Source organism: Rattus rattus, chromosome 5 (genome assembly GCF_011064425.1).
Source record: "Rattus rattus isolate New Zealand chromosome 5, Rrattus_CSIRO_v1, whole genome shotgun sequence".
In the NCBI taxonomy this organism is placed as follows: Eukaryota; Metazoa; Chordata; class Mammalia; order Rodentia; family Muridae; genus Rattus; species Rattus rattus.
In genome coordinates, this window is record NC_046158.1 from 94078146 (window position 1) to 94095697 (window position 17552).

The 17552-nt window shown below is 43.1% G+C and overlaps 1 protein-coding gene across 6 annotated transcripts in view; it reads right to left on the reverse strand.

The window, feature by feature from the left end:
* Positions 1–17552, reverse strand: part of Meis2 (Meis homeobox 2) — a 203243-nt gene that overhangs the window by 4242 nt on the left and 181449 nt on the right. For 4 of the 6 annotated variants that reach the window (XM_032903903.1, XM_032903907.1, XM_032903905.1 and 1 more), the window contains 2 exons: positions 1415–1473; positions 1–100 (listed from right to left, as the gene is read on the reverse strand). The exon at positions 1–100 is cut by the window's left edge and continues 11 nt beyond it. In XM_032903903.1, the coding sequence (XP_032759794.1) occupies positions 1–100; positions 1415–1473 (159 nt within the window). The remainder of the gene's footprint in view (positions 101–1414; positions 1474–17552) is intronic. The other 2 variants (XM_032903904.1, XM_032903908.1) reach the window with 1 other exon arrangement.

The following is a 17552-nucleotide window of genomic DNA, read 5'->3' on the forward strand; positions in this document are numbered from 1 at the left end:
ATCCCCATGTGTTGCTGACCATCCAATACAAAGCTCCCCATAGGCTGACCCTCTGGACTATACGCTGCTCCTTGGCTCACTGAAGGATCAAGAAGAAAACCTGATTGTAGTCATTCGAGGACACAGAGGAGAAAGAAGAAAAGATATACCACACAATCAGCAATTGTTCCTGCTGCATCAAGGACATGTCACAGAACAATGTGGATGGCACTTTAAAGATGGTGGCTGATATGGGGGGAGGGGGAAAGAGACTCAGAGACCAGGCATGGGGAAATGGCTTCTGCTAGCACAGTAGGCCAGCCAGCCTGGTTCTCTGTCTATCCGGTGAAGGGTAGACAATGGACAAACATTGCACGAAGCCCTTCACCTGGAGTTTTGTGTTCTTACCATCTCATGGGCTTAATAATCAAGTGCACGTCAGTAGAGAGATCAGAAGTTTGAGTGTCTTTATAAGGTAAAATAGATTCAACTAAATGTTTGCCTTTTTACCCACATCAAAACCTGCGAACTTGAGAACCAGGATGTTTCAATTGTTTTATACTCTTCACCCTGGCCTTCAGAAAGAGAAGGGTGGTGTTTTAGCACGATTGAGGAAATGTGTCTAAAAGAGTAGTAGTCATCATATATTGCTTAAATGAAGGCCAGAGTTAGAATCCCCATCCACCACAGGAGTGGCACAATCAATGCGAGAAAAGCTGATGTTTGTTCTTACAACCTTTTTTTTTTATGGAGACCACACCTCCTCAGCAAAGTAAGGGCGTTGCCCATTTCAGAGCAAAGCACTCAGGAGGACATGGGATGGTTCCGACAGCTCTGTATAATAAGTGTTTCAGAGAAACGGAGAGGCATTGTGAGAAACCCCCACATGTATTTCAGCTGGATGGATGTAATGCATTTTAAACAAAGGTAATAATCTTTTAATAAAAAATAATGCCGGCAACGAATGTCAGGCTTTAATAGAATATTATGAATAGTCAAAGCAAATGAATGGGCCTAGTGAGTTTAACCGTGTACGCCCTGGCACAGAGTGCAAGGCACGCACCAAGGAGTTGTGGGTAACAAGAAAATGAGAGTGTGCTAATGATTGGATGCAGACAGGCAAGGAGTAATTCCAGAGTTCACAGTCAAACAAACTGCTTGTGGCACGAATACTTGTGCCCAATTACCAATTGAGAAAGAAAAGCAAAAGCGTTTTCTGTAAGCCGGTTCAGTAGAGTTGGGGTGGGAAATCTCCAATTAGCACCAATTAGTGAAGTTGCTTCCTAGAGGAGAATTCTGGGGATATTAAAAAAAATTCTCCCAGAATGCCTGCTGGAAGTACTTATTTACCAGGTGATGAGACAGAGCCTTGAAAGAAGATTTGGGGAGGATTTGTGCCCATGGGATATGGGTATAGATATGTGTTGGAACTTGCCTGCTCGATTTGACTGGTCAATCATGGGCTGTACTATTCTTCTTCTGGCATTAATAAACCTGAAACAGAAGAAAGAAGTCTGGTTACCAACCCCAGTCTCTGTGTTCTGTGAGCAGCTCTTGGGAGCACAGCATGGGGAGGGCATGCACATCAGAGTCCAACGTCTACTGTACAACATCTACGTAACCCACAGACAGCTTTGCCCTTCCGTGTTCAAAACCAGCTGACTGGATCATCTTGGGGCCAAAACCAAGCCAACTTGTTACTAATTTTCAGAGAGGGGCAGGAGTTCTCCAGGAGAAAGCCCTTCTTCTCCTGTATTTGCTTTTGAAACAAGTAGGAACGAGGTCGCTGTTCACAGGCTGGACATTTTGCCCCTTTCCCTGGACTCCTCATCCCAGGGCGGCTCAGCTTCTCTTGCAGCTGGCCATAAATGAAGCCCAGGCTCTGGCACTCGGCTTTCACAAGGTATTGTTAGGTCAGCAAAGCCATCAATTAGGCTGTCTGAAGTTTTATCACCAACACAGCAGTAATAAGTGCTGGCCCAAAGACTTCTGGTCTTCGGCAACTCCTGCAGCTTAAGCCTGTAAAGTTAGGGGTCACTCAGAGGTCAGTGCCAGCTGGGGGCGGCCTTTGCAGCCAAAGCAGGGACACCCAGGGCAGTGGATAAGCTAACTGCCAACCATAAACCCAGCCACCTTTCAACCCACTCGAAAGCCAGCCTCAGGTCCACATGGTTGATATTAGGGTCCGGGAAACGGTTTCCAAATCAGGTGGTTCCTTGATTCCCAGGAATGTAAGGAGCAGTGGTTATTTTCTCTAAGAAGCCTGGATCTAATTTTGTAGAAAATCCAAAAATAAGTGCCTACTTCATGTTACTTTAATGTTTAATAATGCCCATCAAATATTCATGTACAAACAGAGTAAGACAATAAGAAATCTCCTTTATTTCTCCAAATTTAATAAAAACAAAACAGTTTTCCACCATTTGTGAGTTACCCTTGTCCCCCTGCTTTTAATGATGGTATTTCCCCACCCATGTGAACTCCAGGGAAAGATGAAGTGGCCTTGCTTTAGGCTGGGGAGGGGCTGGTGGTAGGGAGGTCCTTGGAAATGTTTTCTATTGATAACATTTGTTTTTCAACAGCTCTACTTTCAAATCTTAGCATATGGGGGGGGGGCTTAATGATTAATGCATCCACATGGGGCTCCAGGCAAGACCTCAAAGTTCATTCTCTGAAGAATTCTCAAGCGTTGGCAGGTAGGGAGGACAGTGGGCACACTCTGGGCCTCCTGCGAGTCCTCTAGGGAGACCACAGCCAGGAAGATGAATAAAAGGCGGGGAGAAAACCAAAGGAGCCTTTTGCATACGCTGTTTGCAAAACAATGAACTTTTTTAGTACTTAAGAAAGGGTGTCTCAGCCTTCCAAAACGTTCCCCTCGTTCGCTTTGGGAAGGGAAGTGCCAGGCTGCTCTAAGTCCAGATAGGAGAGTTGAAGCTATGGATTTACCTTCCCTCCTCCCTGACCCTGAAAGGCTGCTGACCAGAAGCAGCCAGTTCAAAGAGGGTCTCCATCACACCATTGTTGTCCCAGGCCTAGGAGGGCTCTTTCTTATGCCCTCTCCAGGGGCTCTGCTCAGGGGTCCCACTAAGACCAAGCAAGAGCAGGCTCCTTTGGTCTGTCTTGATGTTTCTGGTGGAGAGGGGCAGCTCTCTTTTCACGTGCTGCAATCCAGTTGTGTGGTGGGTTGTTTTGTTTTTGTTTTCTCTTGTACATCAACCCTTTAGGCGAAGCAAATTGGTATTTTCCCCTCCCCCCTGCCCCCTTTAGGTTTCCTTCTTTTTATTTCTTTATTATTTACATTTGGAGATTGTTCCCTTATTCGTTCTTCTCTCTCTCTCCCATTCCCTCAAACACTCACAGGGCTGCAAGGCATCATGGTTCTTAGTTCTCAGCAGGAGAACTCCACACTGTCTTCAAACAAATAATTACTGGGAAGGTTAGAGGTTCACTCGCAGGTCATTTCTTTGGATACTCATCAGAATGTTTACATTGGTAAAATGGGGGTCCTCTCGCAAGGTTGTTCAATGGGGGTGATGTAACAATATAGAACATTTAGAGAAAGCATCTTGTGTGCTAGAAAGCCTCTATAGAAGCACGGAACTTGGCAATGTCACCCCCGCATCACATTGTCGGTGAGTTTCCACGGTGTGGACAGCATGTTCACTAGAACCAATGGTCTGTCTTTGTGCACTCCTCCTAACAGGGCTGAAAGAAAGAAGCCCCTGCTGGTTTTCAGCATGTGGGGGATCCTTTCTCAGAGAGCCATAGTGACTTTACATTCCCCTGTGGGCTCCATGAAGCCTCTGTGGAATTTCAGTCTCAGTATTTTGGGTTCCAGTATCTTTTCATATTTCTAATGCATCCTTTCAAATCATACAGGATTTGGAAAACACATGGGCCCCCATTTTTGCTGTTGTTTTCTTCACCCAGAACATACAACTCCTGCAGTTGTCAACTTCCATAATCTCAGAATAGCTTAACACCACTATAGATGTTATTACTAAAATTAATAATATATTCACTTTAAGAAAAAATGTGGTCTTGAAAATTAAAATGACAGCTCTCTCCTTCCCTCACACTGACCAGCCCTAGGCCACTACCCTTTAGAAAAATATTCTCAGGAAACAAAATGAAGCCATTTGATTTGGAGATGAAAAAATCAAATGAGAAATGATTGTTTTTAATGTCATTAATTCCCAATATGAACTTCCAAACTTGGTCTTCCCCTAGATAATTTGACATGAATTCTTTCCACTTCCTCTGATTGCTACTTAAGCATGACTTTTCCTTTATGTAGATATCAAACATATTATCAAGTTTGATTCTACTTAAACTGAAGCATCTAGGTTGAAAAGTCAACTCATCGTCAATCATCCAAGGCATTCCTACGGAAAAAATGCAACTTCCTGCTTCAAAGACAAAAGCCTTGTCTTTAAAAGACTCAAAAGGTTTCTTGGATATTAAGTGGGTCTCACAAAATAACATTTTGATGAGTTAAGTGTAAATGAATCAGACACATATGGATTAAGTTATCCCTGCATTTCACACGGGTTTAAAAAATAAGGGGAAAAGAGGGTCTTGGCAAAAAACATTTTGGATTTTGCCAAACCCAAAACATTTGAAATATTGCGGAAGACATCCAAGTAACCAAAATGCAGCCAGCTGCACCCAACTTTAATGAAACCCCCCAAGTTATCTCCAACCCAGAGACTGTTAGGTTTTTCATCTGTATCTCATATTTAAAAAGAAAAAGAAAAAGAGACAACTCACTAAGTTTTAATGTCACCCCAGAATGGTTTTGAAGTTGTAGACATACAGTATCCTGCTTTATTAATACAAACAATTTAACTCTAAGTTGTCAAGTCCCCTTAGATGGTAAACAGGTTTTTAAAACTCTGAATTTTTTTTTTTTAATAACTCTGCGGGAAATGTGTTAGTACATCAAGTGTCTTCTCCAGATTTCCCTTAGAAGAAAAAATGTCACTAGCCTCATTGTGACTGTTTTTAAGGGCTACCGATAATTACCTTAGTGACTCCCTAAGGGATGAGTACCCCAAAGTACACTAGCTCTATTGATTTGTATTGAGCAGGAAGTTAGTGCCCAGGCTTACACAAAAGCTTCCAAGAGTCTCCTGAGGCGACTTGCATCTCTAAATTTTACTTAAATAGAAAATGCATTAGTATGTACGGTCCTTCAAACTTATATACTAAGGAGACTCTTAGCTTAAAATAACTTAATTACAGAAATAAATTTAGTGGCTTTCCAAGAATCAAGAGGCTTTCTAAGTCAACTCGGAGATAAAAGCAACAACAGAAATCCAAACAAAATAACCCCACCCCCACCCCCAGTAGAGTCCAAGGAATGTACTCTAGACAGCAAAAATCACTGAAGCCTCAGCTTATTCTTGCTGGAGACCACCAGCCACCACCTCAGGAAAATCCAAATACTTCAGCTTTGATGCTTCCCCCGCCCCCACCTGAAATCTGACCACTGAGTTTTCTTTTAAAGACTTTTCACTCCAAAGCATAGCTCAGGTTGACAGGAGTAGACTCAGGTGTCCTTCCTGATTGTTGCTTGATTCCCCCACCCCTTTTAAATGGTTGGTAAATCCCTTCTTTCTGGTTCACTAACTTCTCGCCACACCTGGCAACCCACTCAGCATTCCTTTGTTAGAAAGCACAGGTCTCTCTCCCCGCGCTTGCTTGGAAAGCAACCAGCCCTGAACACTGTGAGGATGGCTGGATTTGAAGCTCTCGCTTGGATTGGTGTTGTCAAGGAAGAGGCTTGAACTGTTGACAAGGGATCAGATCAATCTGGAAAAGGTGCTGTAGGGAGCTTGGTGACAGGGGCCAGGTTCAAAAACAAAACAGAAAAAGCTCAACTTTCCACTTTGCCTGGCGGCAGGACTCCAACCACTACCATAGCAGCATCATCTTTCTCCAGATTTCAGTGAGGCTTCAACCTTGGAAAATCAGTTAGTTATTTTAATTTTTTTCTTCATATTAAACACACACACACACACACACACTCACGCATACACACATGCACGCTCGCTCACACGTGTGTTTTACTCTGTGTGCTAGTTTTGGATTGAATCATCAAGTCAGGTAGGTTTAATAAACTGCACATCCGAGGTTTTCACTGGCGTTCAAATGCTGGTTCTTTTCCTGAAGACAACTTCGAGCATAGTGAGGTAAATGCACGAGATTCATACATGACTTTAGGACTCATTCACAGATCATAACTAATGTCCCTGAGCTACAGTGTAATTATGATTGGATAGAATATTAGATTTGCCCACACCTGTAAAAACATGAGAAATAAATACCCATACACTTACAATATGAAACATGAGGTTAGTGTGGAAGCATGAATGCTTGTAGCCTTACAAGTTTGCCTTGAGTGGGGAGAATGTTCAAGTTGCTGGGAAAGGCCCAGAGCAAGGTTATCAAATGGGCGAGAGATCTCTTCCATAGCTGTCTACTGTGGGCTTCCAGTGCTTTATCCAACTCTCCGAAGTATTGTCCCACATGTTAAACCTTCGCATAGACAAACACAACAATAAACCCAAGGGGCTCGTGCCCCTTATACCTTCCCTAAGCCCAGTGTGTTTCCTATCCATCAACTAGGGGGATTACTGGGCCTGGGTTGTTTTGAGGACTGACAGAGATCATGTATGTAAAGTTCTTGGCATACTGCCTAGTGTATAGTGAGGGCTCATTAAATGTTAGTTAGCCTATGGTCAGAATCACCTAATCGATGCTCCTCAAAAGCTCTGTTCCCCTATGGATAATAATTAAGAATAGATGGGCGACTACAAAAAATAGTCATTCTGGGCTGATAACAGGATGAGAATGTGGTGTGAATAAGTAACTGTGTGTGTATGTGTGTGTGTGTGTGTGTGTGTGTGTGCGCGCGCGCGCGCGCATGCGTGTGACTTTAGAACAAGCATCCACTTGAAGACCATGTTGCAGAGTGGGCTCCTTAGCAAGCCCAGCCTCTGAGTGGCTCTCCAGATCTTCCCTACAGGACCAGCAGTTTCCACAGGACCTGAGAGGTCCTGAGAGGTCTGGAGCCTGAGAGGTGCAGCAGCCTCACACTGCCCCGCCCAGTACTACTGATCCTAGATCTGCACTTGAAAGGTTCTCAGGTGACCTCTTCACACTTATGCTTGGGAGGCCTCGCAGTGAGTGCTCTGCCTAAGAACAGAAGGTTGCAAAGTTCAAGTTTTAATTGTGACCCTCATGGCCACAAACATTGCCTACAGGATGTATCTTTAAGTGCTTTAAATCTAAGAAGTCTTTTAATCACTTGCCTTGGATAACAAACAATTTATAATAACGATTCACTTTACCCTATCTGTATCTCTTAAAGTAAAAGCTGGGGCAGTAAAATGCTTTTGTGAAAATTGTCAACAGTGGGTCTCTCAGGAACCCAGGGGATGGCACACTACTGTTTGACGTTTCAGTCTACTTCTGTACCTTTTGAACTTCAATAATACGTATTTTTTTTTTTTATTAAAGGGATTGTGAAAGGAGATGATGGAGAAAATTGGGCATCTTCTCTGACTGGACAATTTAGTTTCCTTATTTAATAAAAGTATCTGAGAAATGTCCTCTTACACAGAGAATTATCTTTTCTTTCTTTTGGAAGGCCAAGCAATATCCAACACAATTCCGTTAGCACACTCACACTCAGCGGTGTGCAGGAGAACATCTGAGCAGGTCCTGACTTTGAAGCACTGTTACTCTTACAGAATGCTCTCCGGTTATTCACATAAGCCTGTTTATCATGCCCTATAAAGGGGATCTTTCAGAATTACTTGAAAGCAAGGGAGGAGAAAACACTCAAATTTCCTTAGCTATTCATATCTAAGATCTCCCCTCTTAAAGAGAGAACACTAAGTCAATAGACAGAAGCAATAGTATATTACTTCATCCTGTATGTGATTTATTGCAGATAGAAATCATCGAGAAGCTGAATTACTTGGAATGTTTTACTATTGACATTAAAGTTCCGGATTTGGATACTTGCACACCTTAGAGTGGTCCTGAAAACCACTTTCTGCAGACTCAGAAGATAATTCTGTAACTTCGTGCAACCCCATCGACCTACAAAGAAACAGCGGCCATTTTCAAAGTGACCAGTTCCTAGCTCTGAACCGCCTGTCTGACGGGGCTTTGAAATGTATCCAGTCTCACCTGATAATCAGTTGCTCTCAGTCACAGCTACTTCCCATCATGTTCCAAGCATGTGCTAATTCACACTAAGACCTGATCCTAACACATCTTGTATTTCTTTTTTTTTTTTTTAAGCTTTCATGATCACCTTTGATTGAAGTGTTATCTCAGATTCTACTTCTCAATGGAACCTAAGAACTAACGGGGCCAAAAATACAGCACGCTGTTTAGCAATTATGTATTCGAGATGTTGGTGGAGGTCAAGGGGCACTCCCATGTCCTGGGCTATGGATAGGTCTCTGATTAGCTTGTCATCTGCTTGGAAGAAGATGTAGGCTGATTCTCTCTTATAGTGGAGCGGGCCAGCTGTTAGCTGCCTGTCAAGCCCTCAAGTGGACAAGAAGTCCAGGAGCAAGAATGTCACTCCTTTGATCTGGCAAGGAGCAGCTGCTGATTTATAGAGTGGGACTTTGTTCTTCCGTTCTATTTTACTTTCTTTCCTAAGGCAGAACCACAAAATCCAGGAGAAAAAAAAAAGTGCCGTTCCCAGCAACATCAACAAGCTCTGACAACTACAACAGGGTTTTTCTTGGCCCTAACAAAGCTCTCCGGCATCTCCTTTGACGCTCACCTTTCCCCCTCCCCTTCCCCCACCTCCACCATTTTTTTTTTTTTTTTTGCAAGCGGTAGTTATTGTTTAATTCAGCTTCTGTAAATGGAATGGACTGTGGCCAGCAAGCCTGGGGCATAAACACACCTGTATGAAAGAAGCCTTATTGTAGCAACCCTCTACAAGCAAGCTCACACGGACCACACGTTCCCGGGTTCAGAAAGAATGCTCCATTTCTTCTCACAGCAAATTTTACCCTAAGTGAGTTTCTATTTTTGGTGTCACCAACCTATGATGATCACATTTGAACCTTTCCCTCCCCAGTGGCATCACACTCTTTCAATCAAAGAGGGGGGGGGAGAAACGATTTGCTCTTTTTCTTTTTTTTTTAATCTGAGAGCAAACAGATGCATCAAAAATGTTTATCTACTGTCTGTAATATCAATCATTGAAAGCTGACTTAATGTCCAGAAAGGTTTTAGCAAATGCAATAGCCAAGACGCCATAATGGTGATTTCATTACTCATGATTTATACTGACATGCATTTCCCTGAGTAACCTATAAGGAGAAAAAAAAATCAACAACGAAGTAAGCCGTGTGCATGTTCTTGCTGAGAATGAACTGTCTGCAAAGGTCTGATTCTGTTCTCAACAGTAATCCTGTCCAGTCAGAGGTGCCCAACAACCGAAGGGGACATGGAGCAGCATGAAGAAGTCACCATGACCTCGTCAGTTGTATGACACTGAGAAGTCACCAGCTCTTTGGTTACCCACACCCCCATCTACCCATATTCCCCCCACTTCCCTACTGACCCCACATACCCCCCCCCACCCCCTCCACATAGACACCCCCCCACCCCCATCCCAACCCCCCCCCCACACAGACACAGACATGCTTGTATACTGCAAATGTGTAGGGCAATAAGCTTTGCCAAGGACAAGTTCTTTAATGGCTATCTAGATTTTTTTCTGTGCGGCTCCAAAGGATGGTGAAAAATAATACAGATGGAGATTTATACCTATTCCTTCTAAGGTAGAAGGCTGGAAGGGTGGGAGGGGCTGTTGCTAACTTGGAGAGGAGGAAGGGTTTGTTTGCATTCAATTGGTCTCTGTTCTAGAGCCTTCTTCTCCCTCCTTTCTTGTGTTAAGAGGGGATGAGGATTTCTTCAGCTTGGTTACTGGCTTTATCCTTTGACCAAATGTGTGGAGCAGGAGCTTTCTCCTCCACGGTCATTCTCATTCAGTAGCTGTGTTCTCTCTGGGCTGTGTGTCCCAGTGATTGGCTTTGTGGGTGGGGAGCTGAGAATGGGCCTAACGCATACACTCATTCATCTCTTTTCAATCCCAAAACAATTATTAGGAATAATTTCAAGGGTCATAAAAATCTGTACATGTGTCACCAACTGATAAGCCGTTCATATTGTGTAGTTATCCTAAACCAAATTTAGTGACATATGGACGACGTATGTAAATACATCTAAACATTTGAAAATGCAAACCATGCCTTTCGAAATTTCTATTCTTCATATACACAAAAGCAAACTGAAAAAAAAAGACATGATTTGAGAAGACACAAGTTCTTAGAAATAAACACCCATACCCAGTGAATCAGTGCAATGGAATCAACTATAGACATAAGAGAGGTGGCTCAACACGCATGGCCATGCACAGGCACCTGGAATCCAAGCACTAGAAGCAGGGGACATCGAGTTCTGGACCAGCCTGGGCTGTGTAGTGAGCTCGAGCTAGCAAGGGGCTGCAGAGGAAGGAGACAACTAAAATCTGGGGGTGGGTATACACCCTTGCAAAGTGCTTGCTTAGGGTATATGAGGCCTTGGGCTTGCTCTCCAACACTAGAAGAAAAGGGGGAAAAACTTTTACCAAATTCTTGGAAGGGAAAAAAGTGAAGCAGTTTGAAAGAGCATTTGAAAATAAAAACAAGCAAACAAATGTTAGGGAAGGGAATAAGATGCTGCTTGAAGGTACCAAGGTTGACTTCCAGAGGCCAGGAGGGTAATTATGATTGAATGGCTCTCTCTGCTGGGTTCTGGGGATACCTGGTAGCAACAAGCTGCTTGGGGTTCTTCGGGTAGGTATACATTGAATCTCTGAAATTCCTGAGGGGAGAAGTGAGACTATGATGCTTCTTGAGGGAGACCTTTTCCAACAGTTAGGTAGCAGATGAACAGAACTAACTGCACGAGAACCGAGTGGCTGAGACGGAACAAAAAATCTTGGGCAATGCGGGAAGAAAGGGGAGGGGGAAATGAGGTGGACCCCAATTAAGATGCCAGCAATGACAACAAGCAGCATGTAACTTTTAGAATGACTTCTGTGTTGGGCTTTTCTGAGAGGGAGGGCTCTAGCTTAGTGCATCTGAGAGTCTGCGTTTTGATGCTGCATGGTGCACAGTTGATCGAAACTGGCCATTTGCCTTTTAAAGTCTGATTTAGGGTGAGGTATGCTGGGTTTCCTGATGTCACCTTTGAGTTGGCAGTGAGCTGAAAAGGTAGGAGGCCATTCAAGACACAAGAAATGTGAAGCCCAGGCAAGGAGCAAATACTCCAAAACCATCTCTCCTCTCCACATTTATAAAGGTAGGAATATTCTAGATCTCGAGCAGTAAGCTTAAAAACTGGCTGCCTCTGAAAACATCCTGTCTTTTCATATACCTCAAGCTTTTCCCAAGTCCTTCCTCAGATCATGTCAGCCAGTAAGTGAAAACCTCCCTGGTTCATTTCTTGGAGGTCTAGCTTGCTCATTTTGAGTTCTGAGATGATCCACGTGACCAGATTTTGAAGCTGATGACAATCACATAGATGTCACACTGTGCAGTGACACAAGTTGTATTGCCTTAAACTTAGCATGCATGGTTTTACTAATGGTGTTAAGAAGGTGTACACACACACACACACACACACACACACACACACACACACACACTGTGTTTTTAAGCACTTACATAAGAATCAAGGGCAGGTTTTCTCGAGGTGGTGACAGCTGATTTGGAAGAGAATTGATTGGATCTGGTGTTACATTTAAAAGGGACTCCATTAAGTCTGATGGTGTCCAAATTGTGTCCTTCTCACAAACCATATTTTTCTTTTTAAATGGGCTTTTAAGGTGAAAGACACCGCACTTCAGCATACTCTAGGTGTGGAGACAAATGGTTCACAAGTCTCTATTCTTCAACTCAGGCCAAATCACTCCAGGACCCGAGATCTAAAGCACTTGGAAGGAGGGTGCTATGCATGTGAATGTCCCCACCAGAGTTTTCATTTGCTTCAGGGGCTCCTTTTTCTGGAGCAGCAGGGGATGTTTCAGAAGACCAGATTGGCACGCCAGAAGCATTTGGAGGGAGCAGGCTCTTATCCCTTTTCCTTTCTCCTGCTGGCTTAAAAGAAAGGGCTTTGCTGAGGACACGTTGGAAAGGTGGCAACATTCTTGGGCCTTTTTATCAACACCACTTCTTTTCTTTAAGCTGCAGTGGGTCTCTTGTTTGGGAGGCTGAGATTTTAGCACTTTTAAAGGGAGGCATACGCGAGAAATCTCCCAGGTGTTAAACTTTAGAGTGGCTTCCACCCAAAATAGGGTGGGGAGGGGCAACAAAAGTAAACCAGGAAAAGTCAAGTGCTATTATGGAAAAGATCCATCAAATAACGCATCGTAAACATGCACACAAGTGACATCCCTTCTATTTAAACCCAGGGCTCTCTAACCAGTTTATACTCTTATACGGGCTGTCCGTGGGGGTTAAAAATCGAAGGTTTAAAACAACAAAAAATATTTTTTTAAGTTACTTTCGACAAATTCCACACGACCCCAAATAATCATTAAAATATTATGAAACATAATTCTATCATGAAGCAAAAAATTCCACTCACAGACACATGACTTAATGTTTTCATATTCATGATGTTCAAACACCAACAACTAATTTTTAAGTAAGATTTCCAGATTGTCTTGTTTTTAAGAGCAAATAAAACATCTTTTGCTTGGATGGACGACCAGGTAGCCTCCCATGTTTTCAGCAAAGATACTACACAAAGTGTCTGCAATGTGATGATACTGTTACCCACAAAAATTTTAGCCCTGATCCCGTAATCATAAAAGATACAAAATTTACTTTATAAACCACCTAAATAAGAGACCTAGCAAAACAGAGGTCTGCCTTTAGTCCTTAAATATTTTAGCTTGAAAGGATGAGTGGATACACTCCCCCAACTGCCATTTACAGAGGAATGAAGATATCAACCTTTGATTCTGAAATTTCCTACGGAGGAAATAGGTACAACCTAGATGTACCACAGTTTGAAGGGGTTTTTAGAGCACATCTACATCTCTTACTAAGATTTCCCAGCATAGTTAATTTAACTCTTACAGATAAAAAACTCCTACAGATAGAAATGATGGCATTTGGGTTGTCTCCTTCGTCACAGCAAAATAAGTAACATCGCTATCCAGTAAACATGAGATAACTTAGTGCTGTAATTGTTTTAGCTGTCATAGATTTTTGAATCATGCAACATACAAATAATCCAAGATTAATTCATAAGTTTAAAGTTAATATGCTAACTAGCTAGGGCCACACTATTTCTTCCATCTGGAATGGTCTTCCTTCCAGAGCCATCTGGTCCACACATCATTCAAAATTCTTATCAGAGAGCACCTCTTTGGGGTAACTTTGTTGCATAATCTGATTAAGAAGCATTTCCTGGGGCTGGGGAGTTAGCTCTTTTGCCTGCCACAGTGCAAGCACAAAGACTGAAGTTTCGATTCCCTGCATCCGTGATGAAAGAAGGAAAGAAAGAAAGAAAGAAAGAAAGAAAGAAAGAAAGAAAGAGAGAGAGAGAGAGAGAGAAAGAACAAACTAAATGAAATGCCATGGTGTTTCTATACACCCAGTGCTTGACAAGCAGGACAGAAGGATCCCAAGATTTGCTGACTTCTCAGTATGGCTACAGGTTCAATAACAGACCCTATCTCAAAAAATTAAGAAAGCAGCAACAGAAGAAGATATCATAACAACCTCTGACCTCTGTGTACAAGTGCATATATATATACAAATTCAAACCCTTGAGCACACACACACACACACACACACACACACACACACACACACACACACACACACCCTTAGTCATTAATGCTATGGCCCCTGCAGCATTTATTCAATGTAATGACTAGAATTTACTTCTCTGCTTTTCACCTAGTTGATCTTATAGAGAGCATAATTTAGTTCTTTGCTATCGACACCTTCTCAACCATCTCCAATAAAATGTTTGGTGAATATACAACTGAACAAGTAAATGAAAACAGGGTTCCTTCCCTCTAGCAAGTAATTTAGAATTGACAATAGAAGACCCATTAGGAAATCTCTTGTCTGTATTCTCAGTCTCTCTCTCTCTCTCTCTCTCTCTCTCTCTCTCTCTCTCTCTCTCTCACACACACACACACACACACACACACACACACACACACACACACAATGCTGCAACTAAATCCCTGATGAACAATGTGCCCTTGAGCGGGGCAGTGCTAAGATGGCCATAATTCCGCCTTCCTGGGTCTGCTGCTCTCAGGAATGTCAAACTGAGAAATAAGTGAAGACCCTAACCCAGTACAAGGTGTGATGCTCACCTGGGTGGCGGACAGACAGGCGAATTTAGAATTTGCAGAGGTGAAAGGGAAGGACTCCTCTGGCAGAAATGGAGTCTCTTGCTCTGTGTGAGTAGGTGTGTGTGTGTGTGTGTGTGTGTGTGTGTGTGTGTGTGTATAGCATGGGACAGAACTGGAGCACGATGTCACCACTGTGCTGGGTACCCACTTGGGTAAGAAGGTGTTATGAGTGCCTATCCTGGGAGATGATAGAAAACATGAATGGAAGACAGAAGGCTTGAGATAGAGGGAAAGAAAGGCAATCTTTTATATGGATTAAATCCTTTTAAAGATTTCCTCCCAGCACTGTTAGAGTGAACACTAGTTATTTAGTTAGTCTCTCAAAGTAAGAGTCCGAGATCAAGTACTATGGGATTATGGCCACTAAGGTCGCACAATGTAAGGATTTTCTCATTTCTGATCTGAGTTACATCATGCCCCTGTGAAGACTGATAAACACCCTCTGCAAGGGAATGAGGCTACAAATCAATTCCTAACAAACTACCAGGGTTTTCAAGGGTGCTGGGTTCCCAGCTCTTGAGATAAACCATGGCATTCTAACTTCTTGTGGAAACTACAATTTAAAGCCATCCATCAATGGAAAAGTAGGATTTGTATCCTCCCAAAGTTGCCTAGGCCACTGGCAGCAGGCCCTGTGCTCCGCAGATAGATGCCTCTTATTGAAGTCTACCTCCCAGTGGGACTGTAAACCATGGCTCCCCAGGAGACATCATCTCCAACGCCCTGGCTGAACAGGCACCTTAGAACTTTCAAAGTAATTTAAAAGTGAGGGGGTGATTGTGGTTTAAGGTTTTCTCTGTCTTTCCATTCCTCACTCACTTAAACATTTGTTGTCGACTGGTATGACTAAATTTTTGCCTCAAAATAAAGATTAGAAATAAATGAAGAAACAAATAACCCCAGCAACTTAAGATACACATTATAGGGCTGGCGAGATGACTTGGCCAGTAAGTCTAAGGCTTACCACCAAGACTGATAACCCGAAATCTATCCTTGGAACCCAGGTGGTAAGAGGAGAGCAATAATTCTCACGTGTTTTCTTTCTTTTTTTTTTTTTTTTTTTTTTTTTTTTGAGCTGGGGACCGAACCCAGGGCCTTGGCGCTTCCTAGGCAAGCGCTCTACCACTGAGCTAAATCCCCAACCCCTCTCCGTGTTTTCTTGACGTCACACATTCACCCCTCCTCATGCAAAAGAATTAACTGTAAAAGGTTAAAATATTTAGAAAAAAATATATGTATATATGTATATATAATATATATATATTATATATATAGTTTGTGACTGGGCTGTAGCCAGCAGCCTCTACTATATATTGTGTTGAGACATTCACTCATGTGACAGGTAGGAGGAGGCAGGGAGCAGGAATGGAGGGTTGCTTCAGGGAAGGACACAGGAGAAGGTGAGAGACAGAGTTCAGGAATGAGGGTTGCTTCGGGTAATGTATTTTAATGTACACCAAAGGTTCCTTGGCCCCCCACCACCCTCCAATCAATTCCACTTCCTTGTTTACAGATTCCACACTTATAAAATCGGCTTTTTCCTTATAACTGTGTTAAACACCACCTGCCTGCCCTCTGAACCCCGACATCCCGGGATGAGGTCAATGTGGTGATGGGCTCTGGTTCTCTAGGCAATGCTGTCATTCAGGCTAACAGCAGTGATTCACTCACAGGAGGCGAAGGGAGTCAGTTGTTGGGCTTATTGACTCCAGGGAGCATGGCTACTCTATCATTACTGTGGAGTGCAAACACGCCGAGCTCTGTTTTGGTCCCACTTAAAATTACTATTTGCCGTGAAGGATTGGCAAAGCAATTCTTAAAATGATGGGGGTGAAAGTCAGGCAAGCGCCATTACGGGCTTTTCCTTCCGTTTAAGCAGAAGGAAGCATTCTAAGAGGCTCCAAGCCTGACCCACGTATTTAACCTTTTATTCAGTTTGCTGTATTAACATATATTAACTGGCTGTATAAGCCCTAGGAGGGATTAAAAACCTCATGACCAAATTATGGTTCCATTTTCATGGGTAACCTCTCCTTGGGTGGAAATTAAACTCCAATATAAATACGTTTTAGGTCTACACAAAATCGAGGAGGAATGCCAAAAAACAAAACAAAACAAAACAACAACAAAAATACCCAAATGTCATGGAACAGTCCTGCAAAGACCACGGCAACTATGGAGTGGCCGGAGAAATTGCACACGAGAGGACCTATTGGAAGAAACCAAATAAATGTAATTAAATAAGTTACAAGATGGTTTTCCCGTGTCTTATCTACTCCCCTTGGTTAATATCCATGACAAACTGACGCTGCATAATTGCTCTTATGGAATGCTGCATCTCAGCGCCGCCGTAATGAGCTGCCTCTGCACAAAGGCACCGAGAGTGGTTTCCCCACAGAGTTCTCTTCTCAATTATTTATACTTGCTACACTTTCACATAATGGCAGTTTTAAAATCAAACAAACAAAGCAAAGCGTACACTAAAGGAAGAGGACAAGGAGGAGCGGGGACCTTTTTCCTTCCCCTTTTGAACACCAGAAAAGGACAGGCAAGCCACATAAAGTCAACTGAATTCGGATCCCAGGGAAGTCTCAGGGGTCCTGCACAGAGATGACATCAAAGCGCTTGGGGACTGCCACCTTGGTGAGGGTTTAACCAGCTCTGCGGACCTGTGTGGCTTTGAATCTGTCACGCAGAGACATATGGAGGAATGCAGATCTTTATTCTTCCCCTTCCTAAGTATGTCTGTGAAAACTCCTTATCGGAAGATTCAGTTCTCCTCCCCACCGTTGTCAGAATGACACCACCGTGGACAGAAATTGGTGTGTCGTTACTGTCACCCCCTCAGGTGGCAGAAGGGGTCAGGCTTTTTTCGCAATGGTTGTATCCACCATCCACACTGGACCTTTGCCCTCCCACTGCAAAACCTAAGGACGTGAGACAGCCAGTCTCAGTCACAGCCAGTCCTCCTATAGAGAGGTCAACTAGCACGAAGGGAATATTTAACGCTAAGCTGTAATGTTTTTTTCTTTTCTTCTCTGTGTGTGCCTATTTATGGAGGTCAGGGGTCAACGTCCAGTATCTCCCCCTACTACCTTACTTT